The following is a 24,457-nucleotide window of genomic DNA, read 5'->3' as shown; positions in this document are numbered from 1 at the left end:
TACATAATTTAGAAAGCATTTTTTTATCTTTAGAGCTTTTATCCAATTATCGATAGAAACCAGGTGATTTCTAAACATAAACATCCCAATGCAACTTTTATAATTTACAGATTAGTTAATAATTTTAAAGTTTAAATGAGGTTCTTTTATGAATTTCAATTTTTTTTTCTTTTCATAGGTGAAGATTAGAAAACACAAAAAGTACCAATTTTTTCCAATGCATATTTAACAGAAAAATGAGTTCCTTTCTCTCTTAGTTTGCCTTAGGTTTTGAATCAGGTAGTGGTATAAAGTAAAAAAAGTGTTCCATGAGACACCTTCTTTTGAAAAAAAAAATGCTTATTAAGCTTTAATTATTACTTATTAATTAGGAGATAAAACCCTGAGCAGCAAAATTTCAAGGTCACTGCAAGCATAAGGGAAATACTCAAACGATTGAAAATCATAATTTAAAATTTAAAGAAGTTAAAGAACTCAGTTATTGTTTTTTTAGAAAATGTTTTTTAACAAGGCTAGGGTCTGACACTTGTAAGGCTAGTAAACTAAAAGTTCTTCACAAAAAATCAACATTTTTATTCACTAGAATTTTTGAAATCTTTAAGCATTATTCATGCAATCAAACTTTTGCACAATTAAAAATTGCATATTGGCACTCTCCATCAAGGTTTGGACTTAACATCCTCAAAATTTTGGATAATTTATTATTTTAGAACAAATAATTATTAATAAAAAAGAAAACATGAATTGACATTTTCAAATATTATGCTACTAAATGAGGGATATCTCAACCAGTTACAACCAAATTTAATAATAAAAATGCATTTTTCATTAGAAAACAACTTTGTTTTGGTCAGAAAAAAGTGAAACTGTAGCACTCTAATGAGTTTGGAAATAATCTAAGAGAAATTAGGGTAAAAAATGTGGGTTGTTTGACTAATTATAGTACTCTTAAATCGTTTAATAATGAGATTAAAGTTGAAAGTTAAAGAAAATTTGGTTTTTATTAAGCATCATCACTGAGTATAAATCTATGCCTGGTAGGTTTTAAAAATAAAACAAAAGAAATTAGTTTAAGCTTAGTTTAACTTTGTGAATATTATATTAAATATCCACTATCCTAGAATTTCATTTCCAATATTCCTTATTTCTATTCATCCCTCTATTTTCAATCCGCTGGTTCCTCAAGGTAGTATCCTCGGTCCCATCCTGTATATCGTCTATACAGCTGACATCCTAACAACCCCTAGCACTATCCTTATCGCGTATGCTGATGACAAATGTGTGCTCACAGTTAATAATAACCCTTTGATTGCATCCCAAACTCTCCAGTCCCATATCACAACCCTAGAAGAATGGTGACGAAATTGGAGGATAAAAATAAATCCCAACAAATCACCTTTACTCTTCGTCGTAAACCTGCCAACTGCCCCACAGTATACTTTAATAATGTGGCTCTTACCCCTGTAGAACAGATTCGTTATCTTGGACTACACCTTGACAAACGACTAACCTGGAATCCTAACACAATACTGAAAAGACAAGAAACTGCACGCAGATTCCAACTATTACAGCACTTACTAGACAAACAGTCTAAACTTCCAATTCATTACAAAAGACTGATATGTAGATCACTAAATAACAATAATAAGGCCCATCTGGACATACGGAGTTGAGCTTTGGGGCTCCACTAAACCTTCGAATTCTTCTCGTATCTAATCCTTAAAATCCAAAATCCTCAATTCTCCTTATTTTGTTACTAATAAAACCATCTACAAAGACCTAAATGTTCCTTATATAACTGATCTAGCCTGAACCCAATATCATTACTTACATTATAAACTTCCTAAACACCCAAACCCACTAGTTTCTAGCCTTGCTTCCTCTTCCATTCCTGGCAATCCTCTGAGGTGCCTGAAAAGAAGATGGCCTCGTGACCTTATATTGTAAAATATTTTTAGAGTTCTACTACCGGGTAGTTCCCCTACATGCTGTATCATATCAATATGATCTTACTTCAAATTTTCTTGTTGTATTTTATATACAATTGTAAATTTCAATAAATAAATAAATTTTTAAAAAAATTGCTTATTAACATCCATTTCTTTTTTTCTTTTCTTTTTTTTTTTCTAGTTACACCTAAAACACTGATTCATAAAGAATTTGATCACTTGTTCAAAAAATAGATACAAAAAAAAATATGCAAATCATAAAAATCCAGGCTCTGCTCATCATCAATAAATCATCACTGGAAATTGTTAGGGATCCAAAATGTTTGTTTTACAATTTTCTATTAGTATTTTACCATTTTAATTTGTAGAACTATACCCATTTTCATTTCAATTTTACTGGTTCACTTATTCAGTTTCTGTGCATTTAATTTAATTTATCTTTTTATCTGGATCACACTTTATTCAACATGATCAAATTATGATTGCCTAGTAACCTTTGACTTGAAAAAAAGGCTATAGCAGGGATCAACAAGTGACTGATACACACATTACACAGTTTTCAAAAACTACCTTAACAGTTTGTTTAGAAAGGCAATTTTTATTTGTTCATACTTCATTCTTCTCTTTCATCTACAAAATAACATAACCTCATTTCATAAATAACTAAAGATGGAACATCACATACTATTGACAGATACAAACCATATAAAGTACTTTTTATACACATGGTATTGCAAATGCCCATAGTACTAAAAAATATATACCACAAGAAAGAAGTATTCAAAAACACTTCATTAATAAACAATAATTAAAATTAGTTCAAAAGGATACGGATTTCTAAACATTTGTTTGAGATCAACTTTTTCTTTGCAATAAGGACAAATTTGTTTCTTACCAACAATACACCAGCCTCGAATACAGAATTCATGAAATCTAAAATATATTACATGTAAGGAAGCAATAAAAACTATAAATATATATCAATATTATGAAATGAAATAATACTTAAATATAAATGAAGGAAGATATAAAGGGCTGAAAAAAAATCATATTCTACATTGAAAAATAGTTAACAATCGCAAAAATCTGTTTGGAAAATAAGATTTATTGAAAATAAAAAACAATGTTGTAAGAGCTTATTAATAATGTGTTTATCTAGATCATTAATGTTATCACAACACAAAAATATATTAATATTTAAAACAATTAGATTAAAAACTTGTTTATCAACAGAAACATAAATATTATGCACATGTAAATGCATCAGTCTTACATAATTAGGTCCCATGTAACAAGCTTGGCACAGGAAAATGTCACCCAGGCAAATTAATTTGTGTTTATTTAATTTATTTTAAATAAATTATGGTTTTCAGAACAGTATGGATTTAATTGCCACCTGAGTGAGTCAATATTTATTTTGTAGCAGCCCTGGTAAATGAATCCTGACATTCTGGGACTGTCTCCAATGGAGGACTTTTATTTAGCTGTAATTAAATCTTATTTTCTGTTAATACATAGCATAATTTTTATTAATGTTGATGGTTTCATATGTTATCAACAAAAAAAGTTTAATAATATTTATTTATTGATTAAGTACTACAATCTGCCACAACTAAGGCAATAAGTAATAGTGATAAATGATCACATTCAAACCAAAATTATAAAATAAATATGATTAATAATAATAATAAAAATAAATGAATAATAATAAAATCTCTATGTGTATATAAACTGAAACATAAATAAAATGAACATAATCATGAGTAATAAGGAGAAAATAAAAGTAAAATTTTGAACTAATATAACATTAAAATAAAAACACTAATCACATTTATACTACTATGTACAATATTTACACTCTCAATCTGAGCATTCCTTAGTCCACATGCATGAGGGGCAGAGAGCAGGGATCTTCAAGATCCCAGCACAGTCTCTGGTAATAAGTCAGTGGTGGCTGTGTAAGAGCGCTAAACCCACAGACACTACATGAGCAGAGCATCTGGCCATTGCCATAAATCTGATTGCCGAGGTTATTTTCCAATAGGTCTCTAGGCCATTGCTGTTTCAATCATTGAGGTGGATTATAGGAATGGATGGAACTGAATAAGGGTTGAACCAAAGGATTAGGATTATTAAAAAGGTTTATATGAAATTTTGAGAATTTGGTTGATATTATTGATGAAGGAAAAAAAAGAATATGAAGGTCATTGGGTAGTATCCTATTGGAAATGTAATAGGGTGCATTGACTATGGTTCTAAGGATTTTGGATTGAAAGGATTGGATATGTTTGATGTTTGAAGATTTAGCTGTTTCTAAAAGTTCAAGTCCACAGGTCCAGATAAGTCTTTCTGAGTAGTCAGAATAGTTGGTTGAATCGTCTGTTGATTTCTTGTCTTTTAAGTTTAGTATGTTGGTTTCAGGTGGGTCTTTTATCAAGGATCAATCCAAGATATTACACTGTGTTGGATCTGGGTAAAGAAATGTTATTAAAAAGAACAGGTGGACAGAAGCTGTGACAGAGGGTGAAAGTCACATGGGTGCATTTCGATTCATTAACTTTCATCCATCATTCATAACTGCATCACTGCTCAATCTGAATGAGTCATGTTTGGAGATTGGATGAGGCTATTATAGGACCAGGATGGGAAGAGAGAATGGCTTTATTGTTAGCAAATGTTCCCAAGGACTTGTCAGAATTGATAGGAATTTCAGAAGTGAAGAGGATGTAGAAAACAGGACCCAAAATACTGCCTCTACAGGGTAGATATTTGAGGACTCAGTACTACTGAGAACTTGAAAGGAGCTATTGGAGAGGTAGAGCAGAGGATAAGGAATAAGGTTTGGACTTGAGCTTGAAAAGCTCATACATGGGTTGTAATCCAGTATACCATACCCAATCAAAGGTTGTGCTATGCCCAGAAAGGCATCCGAGCTGTATTGTTTCTTTTTAAGAGCTGAGGAGACTGTGGACTGTGGAATGCCTATGGCGGAATCCAAATTGATGTGCGGGAAAACTCTGCGATTCAACTCATCAATTCAAGAGAATCAAGGAAAGATATGATATCGGTTGGGAAGTGCAAATTTTGAGTGGGGATTGACAAAAGTTTTCGGTTTTCTGTAACACATTTTAGGTACCTTGCCCTCCACAGTGCAACTATTTTTTATCCCTATTACAGCGCTTTTGGAATAGTCAGTAAAATTCTCTAATGATTAGTGTTTTTTTTTTCCTTCTTTTTCAAAAATTCCTTCTTGCCTACTCCTTTTAGGGTTTTATAAATTTATATTTTACTTTTTTTATTCAGAATATTTTATATTGTTTTCTTTCACATTTTTATCATGATTTTAATTTTAAGTAATTTTCATTAATGTATTATTTGATTTTCATATTTCTTTTCTCATTCAAAAGTTTTTCATATTACTAAATTTTGGTATTGATTTTTATTTTCTAATATTACATCTTATGCCATACCTTTTCTACCCATGCTATATATGTACCTATATTATTTGTTATATTTTTATTATACTGTTTTTTTTTTTTATTCATTATGGTTGCTATCTTGTTTGTACTTAATTTTGAAGTAAGGCTTGAAATTCGGGCCAAACTGTCAACACCAAATAAAATAAGTTTCAATAATTTGTGTTCTTCTCTCCAATATCCACACCCCTGACCATCTCCTTATACTGAGTAAGAACAACATTTTTGCATGTTGTTGATTAGGATTATTGTTGATCCTTTGTTATTGATTATCCGTTATTGATCAGGAGATAACTCAGCTTATTAGTGCATTAGGATACCAAAAAAGCTGTTGTTTGTAGTCATGATAGTTTTGATTTCCATTTTTATATAGGCAACATTCACAAGGGACCCCGGATCTAAAAATTCAGATAATTTCCCGACATTGAATTTTTAAATTTTTACATACAAGGAGCACTTACTTATCTTGGATCAATTTTCATATATATATATATATATATATATATATTGTTTTTATTATATATTTACTACTTTCTCAGCTGCTCTCTATAGAATATTAAAAAGATCCCTTGCAGATTCACATTATTTTCTGAAGATGTCAGGATCATTGGCGAATCTGAATCTGAACTCTTGGCCTTTTCACTACATGCTTCAGGGCTACATTGAACAGGATACAGGTGCAGCAATATTTTTGCCTTCTTTGTGTTTCAAATTAGCATGTGGTGTAGTTAATCCATTGAGTGATTAACACAAGTTTTTGAAATAAAAAGCTTTAATATATGTTTTCATTATCTTAATTATTGACTTTATTTTCATTTATAAGTAATAATATGATTCTAATATATATTTCTTTCATGGATCTCTTAATTAATTTTTTCTTTAATTATTATGCATCCAGCACCAAAACACATACCTATACATATATCAAATTCCTTAATTAAAAGAAATCTCTACCCATAATTATTGCCATTGACAAAAATTTTTAACCTCTGAAGAAAGTGTCTTAGATATCCAGGTATACAATAACTTGTCACTTATAATGTTAATATTATATTTATAAATACAATTGACAACCTTGATTCAGAAACAGTAAATAACTTCTACAACTGATATAGGTAAAGTGAAATTAAAGGTTCTTAGATTTTTTACAAAGGGTAAAGGTAATAAATTGAGGTTTGCAGCAAATGATTTAAATTTTACAATTCTGGCATTATTGCTTTGAAACTTCTAGATCACCAAAAAAGGGAATTTGGTTTGAAATTTTTTAATAATCTGAATACTTATAAAAAAATTGTGTACTTTAGCAGAATGGATAAGATTGATTTTAATAATTCATCAAAACACGGAATACCAAAATCTAAAATTGGATATTTTATCATATAGTAAATTTTAATATTTTAATCATATTTAAATTTAATACTTATTAAATAACTCAGAAGCAATGTAAAATTTAATTGTTTAGTATAAAATCTAATATACAAAGGATACACATGATCACAAGAAAGTCTGTATGTTTTTTCTTTATTTCCATCATCATTAGCAATATGGGGCAGTTTATTGCTACATACAGCACATACATTTTCATCTAGAGAACGGGTCGGTATACCTTCTTTAGAATAGTACTGTAACAATCAAATTATAAAGTTAGTAATATTTAATACAATTAGATATAATGATATGGTTATGGATTTAATATTACAGTTGGATAGTTTATCTTCTATTTTTAAGACATATTAAATCTAAGTACAGTGACATCACAATCAAACTGCTGCGGTGGTCTCTTATGTTTACCCCAGTGAAGAAAATAAAAGAACCCAAAAATCAGGGTAAAAGTTGATCCTTTCGGGCGACGATCATGTTCTTTCTGATGGCACATTTCCATATATGACAAAGGACAATTTATCAAGTGAAAAAAAACAACAACATATTTCATCTCCTTTACTTCAGACGGAATACCAGTAAGAACAAATGGTCACCAACCAGGCAATAGAAGACGCTCCTTTATTTATAGTGAAATAATGAATTACACAACAGTAGCAGTGTGCCAACGCGCCAGTTTACAAACCCAAAGGTTGTGAGTTAAAGTCCCTGGCCCTGACCGGGTTTCTTTTTTTCAAGCATAAGATTATACAATACTCACTTACAGCCTCCCCACTTCACGGGGCACTTGTGAGGCCTTGGACCTCCACGATCTGTCATACCAATATAAAAAAAAAAAATGAATTACATACATATATCAACTAAATCTGGACCAAAAGGTAAAACTGACCTATTACAAAAAATATATATATGTATATCAATGATTTTTTTTTTTTTATTTTATTTTGTTCAAATATAAGTATTAGTAGTGTTGAAAATTTGTGTTCCATTAGAAAAAATAAAATAAATAACTCATTCCCCTAAAATTCATATTAATCCCATGAACTATAATACATACTTAAAAGATTATAAATGATATCACATGTAGAAATATTAATTTGAACAAAGAGTAATATTTCCATTTTTCAGTCCATATTCACTAAATTTGTTATTTCAATATTTCTTGGCATCTATCTGGGAGAAATCACAAATATTTTGTATGAATCTTGTAGTTAATTTAGTCCTCTATAAGACTGGTAATTTTGCACTTAAAGAGTAGGCACTTAAGTTGTTTTTTCTTAATGCTACTAAGGAAAAACAATTAACAAAACTAACTGTTTGAGGTTTTTTTTTTTTTTACACTTGCAAAATGGGATGATGGGCTCCTTTACATTAGTAGTTGTTCAATATTTTCTAAAATGGGATGAATAAAACTTTCAGGAAATTTAACACTCTTTAAAATTGGTAAATCATTGTTTAGCCTCAATTGCACTGGAAGGGAGTTAGTGAAGAAAACAAATCAAAATGCTTTTTCTTGGCAGTCTTTTAAGATGGTAAAAGACACATATGAGGATTTAGTAAATTTTCATTTTTCATGAAAGGGGCAATACATACAATATATCAGGAAATCAAATTTATCCTACTTGTTGCAAATCAAACCCCTTTTTTCAGCCAACTCTTCTGAACAAAAAGCAAACAAGCAATCTTCACTCTATGTTAAATTTCTATAAATCATCTACTCTGCAGTAATCTTAAGGAATATATATATACCATGTTTGCCCGAATATAGGCCAATTTTTTTGTTTTGTTTTTTATATAATCTTAGGAGTTTTTATAGGTAAAATGATGGTTTGGCTTAATATTGTGATTCATTCTAGGAAAATCTGAATCCGACCAAACTCAAGTCTTTTAAGTCACTTCAAACTTAATTTTCATTTCTACTTTAATTGCAGACAATACATTGCATATTCAGTTCTTCACTTACAATCAAACAATAAAGGGAGAGAAAATGCAATACAAAAATTGGTTCAAAATAGGGTCAGAGATTATATGTTCAAGTAAAATGGTATGTTTAAACTGAGAGATGAGAAGGAAAAGTAAAACAAAATCAAACTAGAAGAATAGATGTTGTAAATGATACTGAGAATTAAAAATAGATAATACTAACCAAATTAGTAAGTTTAAGCAGAAACAAAAAGATCTAATTAATCTGTATACTATTCAATTCAAGCAAGTCTATTTCTTTTTAAAATATTTTGTAATGCTATTTCCACAACCCTCTATCTATGTTTTACACAGTAGTTAGGATGTTTGGGAATTAAGGTCGTGATATATATTTAATTTGAAAAATGATTTATTATTATTAGTTTAAATTTTACTCTCCCACATTTTTTCTCTGAAAATTATTTCAAAATGGGAGGGAGACTAATATTCAGTCAAATATGGTAATTAGACGGTAATAAAAATCTTTTTTATACAATCAATAAACACCTAAAGGATACTGAAAAGAAAATGCTGGTTAGTTACCAAATAATTATGTAATTTGGTGCAAGCTGCTACATTTTAGATAATCTGTTAGGAAAGTATAAAGTTGTTCGATCCTACCTTTTATAGATATCCAGCATAAAAGTAATACTAACACTCTTTTGTATCAGATTCTTTGATAGTGGATACATATTCGGGCTACCATTTGATACTAAGGCTACTATTTTAATTAGACAATCCATCTTGATTTACCTGTACACAAGCACCATAACTTCAGTAATTCATGGAATACTAAAGAATATTCAAATTCATCCAGTGCAATCTGACCGAATCTCTTCCAGGTGTATACATAAATATTAGTCCCATTGATCTGGCATTGTCTTTTCATATTCTATACATGAGTGGAAGTGAAATATCAAGATGTTAATTATCACATCTGTAATTGGTTACTCTGATGAACTCTCTTTTTATCTGACCAAATTTTTCGATCAAGTTTCCTTTGGGTTTGTTGAGTAAAGTAATAAAAATAATGTTCACGACTCTATTGTCTCTCATTTTTCTGGCTCTCCTCAGCTCAGCAAGGTTAAGTATTCCACTTCATTTTTAGATGATTTTTACCTTTTTGGGTTCTAAACAACCTCAAAACTCCTAATCAACTTTTGCTGAAGTATTTAGGACATACAGAGTGTTTTTCATTTTATTCTCATTAATCTGGCTTTCCAGCCTTTCTTCTTTATTATATATATTTTTATACTTTTATATGAATTCTTTATCTTAAATTAAATAACTTTATTAATTTTATCTAGGAACTCATTTTAAAATTAATAAAGTTATTTAATTTAAGATAAATAATTAATAACAATTTGCATTGTTATTAATTATTTATCTTAAATTAAATAACTTTATTAATTTTAAAATGAGTTCCTAGATAAAGTTTTTTTCCAAACAAAACTGTTTCTAAATAATCTTTGTTTATTTAATGATCCATAAACATGAACCTATTCAATATATTGAATTAATCTAATCAGCCTTTAACATTAACATTTTTGGAAGAAAATTCCATGGAAATATCATTAATCTGGATGAGCTCTAATTTAATTACCACATTCAAATTTCACAACTCCATTCTGAAGGATCTGTTGACATTAGTCCTGCTCTCCTGCGAGCATTATTTTGTTCACAGGCTCCTAAAATGAAGATTTAGTTGAAAAAATTGGAATGAACTGTCAGTGATTAAAAAAACAAAAAGAAAAGAAATGCAGAAAAATACTTCTTTTCAGAGAAAGAGCCACATCCATTCATTAAGTAGATATTATCTATATAATAGCAAATAAAGAAAAGAAATCTGATAATATAAATTGTTAAGAATGTCATATTTGTAATATAATTAATAATCTATACACATATAAACAAAAATAGACATATGTGTCTGTATATTTCACTGCAGACCACTTGTTTTTGTATGTGGCAGTAGCCTTGATCCTCCCATCATACAATATAGTGATCGCATTACAGTAGTTGTAGGGCTACGGAAGATGAAGTGGTTGACTTTAGAGATTTTTTTATTTCAATTAATTAAATCAACTTCCTACACATTGAAGCAGGTTCACAACACTAACTCAATTAGATTAATTTTATAAATGTATATTAAAGGATTATAGAAATTATTGTAAAATTCACTTTAAATTAAAATGATTTAGAGAAAAAAGTATGTTACTAAAGGCCCATTTCAACATGTTTTCAAGTATTAATTCCAAATACTCATATTTAAACTGACTAAAAGTTTTTCTTGACTACAGATTACTTTACTATTACTCTGCTTGAATTGTTTAGAGCATCAGTATTATATACTGTACGAAAAAATATTGAGTACAAGAAAATAAATCGTACTCAGCTACTCATTACTTTTAAACAACTTGCCCAACTCTGGTGTTCGGCAATGTTAGGCACTAATTTGCAATGATATTTGACTGTAATTAGTAATACCGATTACTTTTGTTAAACTAGTAACTGTAAATTCAGTAACCACAGCCACTTTTTTTAGTTTAAGTTACCTAAATATGGAGATAGAGGAAGGGGAAGTAATGTCATTGTGAATAATAAATAAATTGTAGTTTTGAAACTAGAATCAGTTAATTGAGGAGTTTGATGCAAGGAGGACCCATATGGCACATCTTTCATTTGAGATACTGACATTCAAAAAAATTTTTCACATCTAAGTAATGAATCATTTAACAATTTTTTTTTCAACAAGATAACCCTTTCAAACATAAAAATCATTGAATATGTCAGGACTATGAAGTAAACAAATTTTTTTAATGTTAGTATTTCGTATCACTGATTTGGTATATGGACCCTTCCTGCAACTACCTCCTTAATTTCACCTCATCGTAGAGTGGTAAGTAAACGTTGTTTAATGCATGCAACAGTAGATTTTATACTTTCTGATATCTTGGTATATAAAATGATATAAGGTTTTTGTTGATAGTAACCATAAAAAATCATAATAAAAAGCTAATTTTGAGCATTAAAAAAAGGAGAAGGGTTTCCTTAGAAACAACATGCATACAATACTTAGTAAAAAAATAAATAAAACTATACACAGAGCTTAATGGAATAAATCCAAAAAGGGGGGATTAATTCAGCATTATTATTTTTTTTTTTAATTAAAAAGAATATGTACCAAGTTTCATCGAAATCAGCCAAGTCTTTCCAAAGTGTTGATGAAATCCTTCTTTTCAAGGAGGACAGCTGATACATCACTATTCAAGATATGGACAGCAGGCCTATTAGCGGAATAAACAATTTAATTAGAAGATATCACCTTTTCTTATATTCCTATTAATTTATCTTATATTTCTTTCTTTATTTATTTTCTTTTGAATTCGTTCATGCAGCAAACATTTTTTTTTAATCTATGAATATCTTATTTCCCTCAAATTTTGTAGGTTATTCTTTTTTCTTAATATTCTTAAATAACATAACTCATACATATATAAAAAGCTTTTTTCTTTTAATTTTGCTCCTTCCTTGTCTTTCAGCAATACAATTTTCCGAAGAGATAGCACATGCCACTTCTACTGATAAATAGTTTTGATCTTCATATTCTATGACCTTCTATCTTTCATTCTTTCCTAGCACCATCCTGTATTTTATTAGGTACATTTGTTACATTTGTGCATGAATACTTAGTAGTGTTTGTAGTTATGGTTACTAACCATATGAGAAAAATCGTTCTCCATGATGACATAGTCCAGTTTACAATTAAGTACATTTAGAGCTGGGATCACTCTATTTATTAAGTAATCCATGTGGAGAGTAACACTAAAATTCTAACAAACCTTACTCAAAGGTATGTTACTTCTTCATGAGGGCTTTATTACTTCTATTATATTTATAGCATTATTGCTTGTATATTCATGATTATAGAGTGAGCCCTATTAACCAAACTTTTGGGGAAAATGGTCTGGGATTTAGCAGCAGCCATTTTTATCCTTGTCTTCTAAGACATTAACACACTATTCGTTGATGAGAATGGCACCAATGCACCAATTCTGCTTTCTGCTGCTGGATGCCACCAATGCAGCCAAGTCATAAATATAGGCCGCGGCAGGGGTCTGTCCCTCTTCGAGCCATTTTTTTCCCTTTATAGTATGTTTTATTTTTCATGTTCAAAGTTAAATATTTTTTTCTCTTGTTCTTCTTTTTAATTTTAGGTTGCATAATTGTATCTTCTGCTCAAACTTTTTTATTACATTTATCACTAAAATACCATTCATTTTCTTTATATTACTAATATCCTATTGGCAGAATTTGGTTAATTCTTTTCTCCATAAATTTCTATCATAGCTATTTCAGGAACTTATCTCAAACTAAATATTCCCTCTTCATTTGCATCCATTCCCAACTATACTCCCATTTGTTAAAGTCGGACAAAACAATCTAGAAAAATTGTGGGTTTGTTTATTCTTGCAGGAATTGAAGATAAATTTGCCTCTTAAGAATAGGACAGCAACTAGTATCTTATTCAAAAGAAAAGTGCATTTCCTCATTCTAAGTGTAATAAACCTGAAGTTTTTTACCAGTCCAAACTCTTAAAATAACTCAAGGAAAAATTTGCTCATTTTCCAATTTTCTTTAGAAAAAATCCTTAGCACTTTTAACATTCTCTGAAACCTTTTTTTTTTTTAAATGCAGTAGAGATACCCTATGTCATAGGCCTAAGACTGACTTTTCTTTCAAAAGAAGTAATTTCTTCAGCTAAATTGCAATATTTTGTCCATCTTATAGTTTTATGTTAAGTTGTATGTCACATATTGTTGGTGTTCTGTAAAAACAGCAAGTCAAACAAATTGGTATTTTCGAATTTTCAACTTCTTATTGGAATAGTGAATACTAATTCACTAATTAGTATAACTATGTAAAACACAATAAGCAATGCACCAGATCCTCAAAAATATAAACATGTTATATATTTTTTTATTTAAAAAGAACTATCCAAACTAGGTAAGAATTTGCTCTTTTCATAGAACAATGATTATATGCTCTAACATCCACCATAAATATAACTTATGGAACCATTAATCTTCTTTTAATTCTGAATGTACCCACACCTTTGTTAACTAATATCAGTCTGATTTGATTAGGCAAGAAGTGATTCGTTTTAGCACATTACGTCTTGGAAACCATCACTAATCCTCAAATCGAAGATATTAGATACAAATGCGAAAATATTCACATTCATTAAACTGTTCTTTAATTTTTCAGGGCTACGATTTATTCAACAATATTAAGCAGTAAGTTTAACTTGCCCAAGTTATAAGTTGCAGTGAAAAGTTATTTTCCTCATCATTAAATTTTGGTTCTAAAATGAAAAAATAAATCCCTTTACGGAACCTAATATACTTTAACTCCATCTGTTGCTATCAATCAATCACAAGTGAATTGTGATTTGTTTTTCCACACAGCTAACAATAGTATTTACAATATCCACTTGTCAGCTCTAGCCTTTAATGAAGTAGTAATAATCTTATGCAAACAAAAGACAAACTTGTGATGCATCTTGTGTTTCTACAAATAGTTTCAATCTAACTTGTTAAATTGCATTTTTTAAAGAATTAAATAAGGGAAAAGCAAATAGAACACCAAATGACTAAGTGATAGAACAATACCTAAGAAACAAATAAACTTATTAGAATTACAAATTATCACTAAACCAAACCTAATAAAATAATATTATACAGAAAGAAAATAGCTGGTGCGATCACGAATCAACAGTTGTTTTAAAACTACAGTGGTATTTTATTTAATTTGTCCATATTGTTAGTAAATTTTAGCAAAAGAACTGGGTTAAAAATGCTATTTGGTCTTTAAATATTGGTAATGTTACTACTATTATTATCCATATAAAAAAAAATTATTATCCAAACTTTACTTCATGCCTATCAACATAGTACTATACTATTATTATCAGTAGAGATGTGAGAAAAAAAAAATTATCAAAGAGCCACACTAATATCCTCAAATCTCCACATATGGCTTGTGAGTCAATGTTTGCCAATCCCAGCTCTAAACTCTTATTCTACTAATTCTATACCTCTATTGCATTATTTATCATACAAAATTTGATTAAGCCAGACAATTTTTATTTCCTTAATGTTTTCCTAAAGTCTTTCTCTCCATTATATACTATCCACCAAATACATAATCGATTACGATGGCCTGGATCAAATTATCAAAATTTATCTTCCTATCATTTGTCCAGCTCTTTTTCACATTTACAACTTTTTCCCTGTAAAATTACTTCTTTCCTACTGATTGGAAACAAGTTGTACTTTATTTGTTGAGTAAAGTCCCTACTAATTCCAGAGTACCAACTACAGACCTATCTCCATTCTCTTTAACACATGAAAACCATACAAAAGAGTAGTCTACCCACAGCTTGATAACTTCCTTAAATAAAAATTCTCCCCAGTTAGGTTTCTAATCCCTAAATTCCATACAATCCACTGCTCTAAAAAATACCCAAACATTCATAGATAAACAGAAAATCATTATCATAGTTCTGATTGATTTTTAAAAAAGCTTTTGATTTAAATGATCCTCAGGTCCTCCTCTGTAAACTTCAATAATAATAACATTTTAAAATATTTCCTCTCCTTCTTGTCCCTTTGTTTCCAAACAGTTAGAATTCCTAATCAATTCTCCCTCTTCTCATTTAACACATCATATTCCCCAGAGGTTCTCACTCTACTAAACCTTTTTTTAATCTATACCGATGATCTCCCTGAATATTTACTACTCAAAATACCATTTATATTCATGTGTAATCTATACAATCTACCAATCCTTCCATCCCACTGACACACTGAAAGCGATAAAAACATTGATAGCTTCAACATAAGGCCACTGGGCAATAAATTAAGGCTGAATGTTGAGAAAACAAAGGTGATTCATGTTGGTTCATTTAAATACAAGTGAGAAAATATATTTTGGATTATGACCATACAAATGTGCACATGAAATATGTTATCATGTCACTCTAGGGAGAGTCATGTTCTAGAATAAAAATTATTTATAATGAGGTGTAGATAGTTGACTGTAGATTACTGATTGGAGAAGACGATCGGGTGGGAGGGGGGTGTGATCAGCAAAGAAACAACATAAATAAACAAAAAAATATTTATTTATGCTGATGTTTCAACCTGAGTTTCAGGTCTTCATCAGGGCTATAGAACAAAAGAAATAACAACATCATTTAGAGAAACATAAAACTGAAAAGAAATAGTATACAAAACAAGTTTGGAATTATAAAAAATATTGAACTGAATCATAAATAATAAAAAATTGGTAATTGATAATAGAATAATAAAAAATAATTGGTTGATAATCATGGGATTAGAAGGTAGCTGATTGAAAACTGTGAAAGATGAAATATAATTTATGTAGGTGAGAAGATATGTACTAAAAAACTGAAAAAACAAATATTGAATCTATAAATTGAACAATATGACAGAAAATGAAATATAGTTTGTGAGTGACTTATATCTGAATTACAGTGTGAGTATTAACTAATATACCTATACATATAACTATATATATACACACAATAGCAAAAAGGTAGAAGAAGAAATATGGAGAATGAGAAATGAATAATGTAAGAAATATGTGAACAAGAGAAGAGCCTTACTGTCTAGTGGAGAAGATTGGCTAAAACTGATTGATTTGTAGAAAGGCACACTAGAGCGGGCAACGGAGAGACAAAGGATTCTCTAGAAATGTAACTGTCAAGAAAGACCGTCAAGACAAAACAGTTGATATGAAATAAAGATGATAAAATAGAAGTAAGGTTACAGATTAAAAATCATAAAACCAGTGATATGTACAATTATGAAACCCAAAGGTAAACATTATGAATAAAAATTAATAATAATAGAAAAATAATAAAAAAAAAAAAATTAATAATAATAGATAAAATAAAATAAATTATGGGTGCTTTAATAAATTAACTATTTGGGAATAGGCTAGGGACAAGTTTTGTTTGTTCGTTTTGTGATTGACTGGGGAAGCTTCTAATTGTATGAAAATACTTTTGGATAACAGTTGTTTGTCGTGGTTGGGGATAGAGGTTAGTATGGAGGTATTGTCAAAATTAAAAGTGTTTGAGTGTTAAGCTATGTTCTGATAATTATGAAGCCGTGAAGTTACCAGAAGAGAAGGAATATTTGTGCTGGGTTATGCGGTCTTTAGCAAATTTTTTGTTTCAACAATGTATGATGCGTTACAATTAGAAGTGGAACAGGGGATACGGTACACAACATGGGAACGGTATTAAGAAGGAATAGGATCTTTAAGATTGGTGTAAATAAAATACAGTTTGTTATGGGCTTTGAAGGCTAGGTGGATGTTATCTGTAAGAAAGGGGATATATGGTAGCGATCTATATAAGGGGATGGAAAAAGATTGTAGAGAATTTTGTGTAGAAGGGGTACGGTTTTTATAATTGTAAATGGGTTTGCCGATGATTTTGGAGGGAAGCTGTTGTTTAAGAGAATTATTTTAATGCGGAGATAGTTGGTGTCATGAAATTGGGAATCAGAGAGAGAAAAACAACGATGAATAAGATTTTTGGCTGTGTTTAGTTTTTGATGGTAAGGATGTTGGGAGTGATAATTTAGAAGTCTTCCTGAGTAAGTTGGTTTTGTGTACCAATCGGTGGATATAGTGTTATTGGTGTTTTTTATGATGAGGAGGTCAAGAAATGGTAGCGAATTGTTTGCTTCTGATTCAACTGTAAAACATAAGCGCGGATGGTAGGAATTGAAAGCAAATAAGATATCACTGATTTTATTAGGATTCAGTATTAAGAGGAGGTCATTAACATATTTTTTAATAAAAATGATTTCATTAGAAAACTGTGGAATAACAGAGTTGAGTAAATCGTTTAGTACGATATTGAAAAGATTGGGGGCTAGAGGATTATCCATAGCTAAGCCTGAAATGTGTTTAAAAAATTGACCCTGGAATGTGAGGTAGCCGGATTCACAACAAAGTTGGAGAGACTTGAGGTAAGAAGAAAGGTCTAGGGAAATATGCGGTTCAATGGTCGACCAGTTAGATTCTACTAAAATTAGGACTTTATCTATGGGGATATTGGCAAATAAACTTTCAACGTCAAAGGAAGTGAGAATGTAGTGGTCTGGAATGGTGAGGCCTAATAATTGATTGTGGAGGTGAAAGGAGTTGTGGATATCAAATGGATTGTCATTACTGAGAGCTTGTAAAGAGGGCGGTAGGTATTTACTAAGTTTAACAGCGGGGGAATTAATACTAGAAGTGATCTGACGGAGGGGAGTATTGGGTTTGTGAATTTTGGGAAGGCCATAAAAACGGGGGGCAACTGAATTATATGAGATGAGGTTCCTATATGTGAGATAATTAATAAATTTATAATTTAAGAGATCTTTAAGATGTTTGTTAAAGGTGGTTTTTAATGAAGGTGTAGGGTCATGGGACGTAGTGGTGTATGTGGAATGATCGGACAGGAGTTGTGTCATTTTTTCATTGTAGTCAGAGTGGTTCATAATGAAGGTCTTGTTCCCTTTGTCGGCTTTAGTGATAATAATGTCATCATGAGAACTAAGGAAGGATCGGGTGAAAGAAACGTCTTTAAAGAAAAGGGGAAATGTCGGCATAAATAAATATTTTTTTGTTTATTTATGTTGTTTCTTTGCTGACCGCACCCCCCGACCATCTTCTCCAATCAAAAATTATTTAGCATTTCTTTTCATATAAGAAATGTGTACAAAACAAGCTTCATCAAAAGTAGCCAAGTTGTTCCAAAGTGTTGATAGAACCCCATCCACTTAATAACAAAAAGTGTTTGTATGCTGATTTACTTAAACTATACTTTTAGTTGACTGATGAGGGTCAAATGTGCCAGTTATCAAATTATACCAAATATTTCATAAAAATTTTCTATCCATATCCTCCCTATTAATGTATTGTACATTAAAAAAAAAATGTTTACTGAATCTTTTTCACTTTTATTGTTGAAAATTTGATTTTGTAATATTTTATTATTAATATTACACAATAATAAAAAAAAAAAAAAAGGACAAATACTTACACCAATGTGTGAAGCCATTTTGTCACTTGATATCTCTGCTATATCCTGTCCTAAAACTCCATAGTACAGACCATAAAACAAGCATAAGACTCCAAAATCCATCATTGTTTCAGCTTTAATACCAATTAGAGTGTTAAGGCCTGACACAGCAATTACCATTAAACAATATCCCACTAAACCAAGAGCATAACTCAGTTTATAAATGAAATAAAACCATTTATAAACTAACCTATAAAAACAAATAAACAAAAATATTTTAATAATTTTTTTAACGAAAACAAATATTAATAATTATAAATGATATATAGTGTCTTGAGCATTAGTTGGTTATGGTTCTTTCAACTTAAAATGATCTTATAATTATATCGACAGGGAGGAACTCATACCATCCCCTGGAAGAGCTGGGTATACCCAGGAGCCTGCTCCGCTTGGTGAAATTACCAGAGACCAGACTATCTATCTACCCATATCTCATGTTAAGCGAAATAATGTTTTAATCCCATGAAATAGGGATTGTGTAGATGAACTAGAGATTGTTGAGTAATATTTATTCTTATTATTATGAATATTACATAACTCTAATCTGATATAAAATTCATTTCATTGGATCAATAATAATACAATTTTAGTTTTGAATAACCATAAGACATTGGTTCATAAAAAAAGAATGAATGTGAACTAAGGTAATAATTGTGTAATGGTAATCTATAAGATAAGATATAATAATGATTGTTCTTGTTATAAAGTAATAATATGCACTTGTCAACCCCTTCCATGCAAGTAAACAAATACACACTTATTATCAAATATAAACTAAAAAGCACAGATTAAATCAGTAATTGCCATGATCTTATGAATAAATATTATTGTTACTTATGACATGCATGCAATGTAACCTTACTAGTGAAATTTCTGATTCATTTTTTTAATTCTTTTAAAAATTCTCTAGACAAGCGAAAATGAGTTATGCGTATATTTTTAAAAGAAAACATCACAATTTTCTTCCTCTACTAAAATTTCACTTTTAAGCTACAAACCTCGGGGTAGTTTTTTCAATTGGAGTTTCCACAGCTTTCTTAACTATTAAGGCAGTTATACAGGTGAACAAAAGCCATAAAAATATAAACCTCCACCAGAAATTTTTCAAACTTAATCCAAGAGGTATAATCCACATCCCAGCTAAGGTGATTAGCTAAAAAAAAAAAAAAAAAAAAAAGGAAAAAAGAAAAGAAAGAAAACAAGCAAAAATAAAGTGTGAGTTACATAAAGAAAATAGAACAAATCAATAGATTATTAATACTTAAAAGATACTAATAAGATATGATTCTTGGAATCATTATAAAATCAATTGAAAATTACAGAAATAGAATAAAGTTGAAAAACCAAACATAACATAGACTAATTTATATCAGTTTTGATTTTATGAAGAGGATGTAATGAAGTACAACTATACTTAACAAACATCCCTGAAGAGGTAATATTAGTTTATACGGGATAAAGGCTCTTAACCTTTAGGTAGGTTTCAAGAAATTTGAAAAAATTTAGTCGATTTTGAACAAAAATCAAATGTGGTACACGTTTCTTATTGCCTAACGAAAAATATTGAACCAATAAATTAGCCCCAAACCTCCTTCTATAAGGGGAGGGAATCCATCAGAACTTTTGAATGATTTAAATGATTCTGATAAAAATAGATACACGAAAGTTCAAATAAAGTTGCTTTGTATATTCATAACAAACCTATGGTTTATCAAAATAGGCCTTTAGAAAAATGATTTATTCTCTAGATTTGTCCACCAACGATTACAGAAGATATTAAGTCTTAATTTTCCTGCTTGCAGAATCTGTAAGGCAAAAGTCCTGCAAAGCTCAAAATATAAAGGTTATTTTTTTAATAAATATAATATTTTGGAAAAATTAACAATTTTTCTCTTCCATCATACACAAACCTCCATGAATCACTAACAAGTGGATCATTAAATTTAATTTATACATTACATTATTCATGTATAAGACAAGAAAAACAAAAATAAATTTGAGAAATACTTCATTATTTTATGAAAATAATGAGAAAAATATTAGAAGCTTACAAGAGTTAGTAAGAAGCACATGGGAAAAACTAAAGCATTGACTTTTTCCATTATTGTAGCGGATCCAAATTAAACAGAAAAATTCTTAATGACCCATAAATCATAAATCAAGTTACTCACAGTAAACTAGTATAAAGGTTAGCTCAGAGCAAAAGTTTATTTCTCAAACAAATTTTAAGTCTTATAATCCATAATCTTGATAATTACTATTTTATCAGTTTAAGAACAAAAAGAAAGTTTACTATTACAGGATAAAATTAAATTTGGAGAGGTACTAGAGAAGCACCAAATTAAATGGTTTGGCCATGTGTGTAGAAGAAGCAGCAAACAAAACTAAATTCCTATTACCACTATTAGTTTAAATATGGGACAAGAAAATTCCAGCTGATCCCAAAGAAGGAAATATATTGAACTGCCATAGTAACATTACTCACTGTTCCAAGTAAAATTCTTATAATAATAATAAAGCTTTAGATAGCAAAGTATCTAGATAAAAAGCTCAGGAAAGAGCAGGCTGGCTTCAAAAGTGATAAGAGTTGCATCAATCTTGAAAATACTTAGTGCATTATAATAGAGTGTTCTATAGTGTGAGTAAACAAATATGTAACAAATGTGTACTACTAAGTAGTAATGAATGGCAAATTACTTTAAATATAGTTTTCATAGACTTGGAGAAAGCCTTTGACTTGGTCAATAGGGAAATAATGTGGCGAATGGTTATAAAGTATGAAATCCCAGAAAAAATATTAAACCTTATTAAAATATTATATAAAGACATAGACTACCAAGTTTTCCATGAAAGTAAACTTTCTGGGGCAATTAAAAACACAACTGGAATAAGCCAAGGATATGTTTTGTTTCCCACTCTATTTCTTGATGTAATGGATTACATAATGCACACAACCATAGGAAACAGAAAGACAGAACTACAGAGGAGCATAATTGACCGATTATAAGACATGGAGCTTTGTGATGAAATTTGTTTCCTAGCCCAATGCTTCTGAGACATAAAGAACAAATTGAAAAGATTGAAAGAAGAATCAGCAAAAGTAAATCAGTCTTTAAATGCAGTAAGAACTAAGGCAACAACGATAAACTGCAAAGTTGAAGATAGGTTGCAGGTGGAACAAGATGAGCATATTGAAATAAAAGATTTATTTCTCAGTCTAGGGAGTATAAGTGAAGAGGGAAGAATAGATGAGGATATAAAAAATAGATTATGTAACCTGGCTTAGTTGAGTAAGTAGCAAAAACAATGTGTGGAAAAAGGAGAATATCTGATGATAGAAAGTGGACAGACTAGTGGACCAGTGATCACCAATGGCTAGTTACTCTTAAAAAGCTAATCTGGAAAGCATACTTTCAAGTGTGTTTAGAAGTGAAGAAAAGCAACATGTTTATTGAATAGCAGAAAATAAGTGTAAGGAAGCCATATGCTAGGTCAAGAAAATCTCATGGGAGGATTTTAGTAAAAAGTCACTCTTAAACCACAAGAACATTTTGGCGAAAAATAAAAAATTTAAGAGGTAAGCAAAACCAGCCCATCAGAAAAGTAAAAGCTAGCAATGTAGTCGTGGATAAGGACAAGAAAAAGATCCTTAACAGACGGAAGTAACATTTTCAGGAACAATTTTCTGAAAATCCAGAAACACACTATTAACAGAAGAACGAGAGCCTACTATTCAAAAAAGCCTAGAGGTAATAGATGAAAAAGAGAAAGAACATGCAAGTCTAAAAACAGGAAGGGCATCAGAACGGGATAGTACTACACTAAAATTTTTGAAATATGGTGGACAAAAACTTCTCAACCTCTTCCACGAAGTATGAGACAGGAAGAGAATTCCCAGGAACCGGAAGTACATCATAATCCTCCTGATTTATAAAAAAAGGTGGCACAATGAACTGCACAAATTAAAGACCCATCAGTTTGCTTTCTGTAATCTATAAACTGTATGCCTATCTTAGAAAGGAGACTCCAGTGGATTGTAGAAGGGTAGTACGAAAGTGAACAGCCTTGTTATCATTTACGAAGACAGATATAGGATCACATTTTTGTTCTTAGTAATATCGCTGAAAGTCCCAAGAAAAGAAATCTGAAATGCACTACTAACTAAGGGTGAGCTAGGAAATTTTATAGCAGCCTTTAAGTCCGCCTACCCAGAAGTTGTGATAGTGGTAAGAATAAACAGCATGCAATCAGAACCTTTTCCAACCACGACAGGAGTTAGACAGGGAGATAATTTAAACCTCCCCCTGTTTATAAATTTTATGGATAACACTCATAAAATCTGCAAGCGCCAAACTACCTGAACCACAATTGGAAAATTTGACAGATGACATAGTCCAATAGACGCCTCAAAGATAATATTACAACAAGCTCTGGAGGAATAAGAAAGAGGAGTTAATCAGGAAAGGTATGAAAATTAATACCTCAAAGAGTAAAGTGCTGGTTATGATGAGAAAAGAAGGAAAGGAAATGTCCAACTGACCTGCAACACTAGGGTGCTTGAGGTAGTGAAGGAATACACCTACTAAGGAACCTTCATTAATAACTTGGGCAGGGATTAAGAAGTGTGGCTGTGATGGATAGAGGCTCCGTGACACTAGTAATGGTATAAGAGGAGGATAAAGAAAAAGAAAATAGGAGAGTAAGAGGCTGCTCTTTGACAGAAATGATAGATATGTCAAATATCACAAAAATAGAGAACATGAACTGAAACAAAACCTAAGCTAACTTGGAAGTAGAAAAGGAAGAAGAAGAAGAAAATTAAGGAAGCAGCAAAAGGAAATCTTTTCAAGAAAAATATTAAGATCAGGAACACATACAAGACATTGTAAACTGATTTAACATTTGTATGATTCTGTCACCTAAAAGATAAAACAGTCATTTGTAAATGTGATAGTTACACAAGTTTCAGGTACAGGAATGGACCACATAACAGACCATAAACTTTGTGAATTAATTAACAACTGAGCTTATGGGGATTCACAAATCCAATTGAATTTTTAAAGAAATTTAATCATAAAATGCTGCACTAAGGCCTAAATAGAATGCAGTGTAATAAGCTAAACAAATAAAAATTAAAAAATTTAGGAGGGCCTACTCAAAAAATAAAATCTCCTCTAGACTAAAATGTAAACAAAGAACATATTAATAAAAGAATAATTTTAATATGATAAGAACAAACAAAAAACACTTAATACCTGAGTAAAATTATAATTACTTGGTAAGATCTATGGTGTCTTCTTTTCCATTCGACTAGAATAACCTGGGCTCCAATAAGTGTTATAAATAAAATAATAATCATTTCAGCATGCATTGCATCATGCCCTTTATGAATTTCATGTTGCCTAAGATGCTCAAACCTAAAAACAAAAACATATAAACTTGCAACATATAATCAAATCAAGGATTTTAAAATTACTAGAACAAATAAATATGAATAAAATAATCTATGTTACAATAAATTG

The 24,457-nt window shown here is 30.2% G+C and overlaps 1 protein-coding gene across 1 annotated transcript in view; it reads right to left on the bottom strand.

The window, feature by feature from the left end:
• The window catches only part of LOC106680162 (E3 ubiquitin ligase Rnf121), a 29,243-nt gene that overhangs the window by 988 nt on the left and 3,798 nt on the right, over positions 1-24,457 (bottom strand). Inside the window, exons 3-7 of the mRNA XM_014419676.3 lie at positions 24,211-24,352; positions 19,934-20,088; positions 18,897-19,125; positions 6,914-7,047; positions 2,781-2,882 (exon numbers count right to left, since the gene is read on the bottom strand). Coding sequence (XP_014275162.1) covers positions 2,781-2,882; positions 6,914-7,047; positions 18,897-19,125; positions 19,934-20,088; positions 24,211-24,352 — 762 coding nt within the window. The remainder of the gene's footprint in view (positions 1-2,780; positions 2,883-6,913; positions 7,048-18,896; positions 19,126-19,933; positions 20,089-24,210; positions 24,353-24,457) is intronic.

This window comes from Halyomorpha halys, unplaced genomic scaffold, assembly GCF_000696795.3.
Source record: "Halyomorpha halys isolate HHAL.00 unplaced genomic scaffold, Hhal_1.1 Scaffold248.1, whole genome shotgun sequence".
NCBI classification, from domain to species: Eukaryota; Metazoa; Arthropoda; class Insecta; order Hemiptera; family Pentatomidae; genus Halyomorpha; species Halyomorpha halys.
Note: the sequence above shows the minus strand (reverse complement) of the source record. Positions and strands in the feature narration are given on the sequence as shown.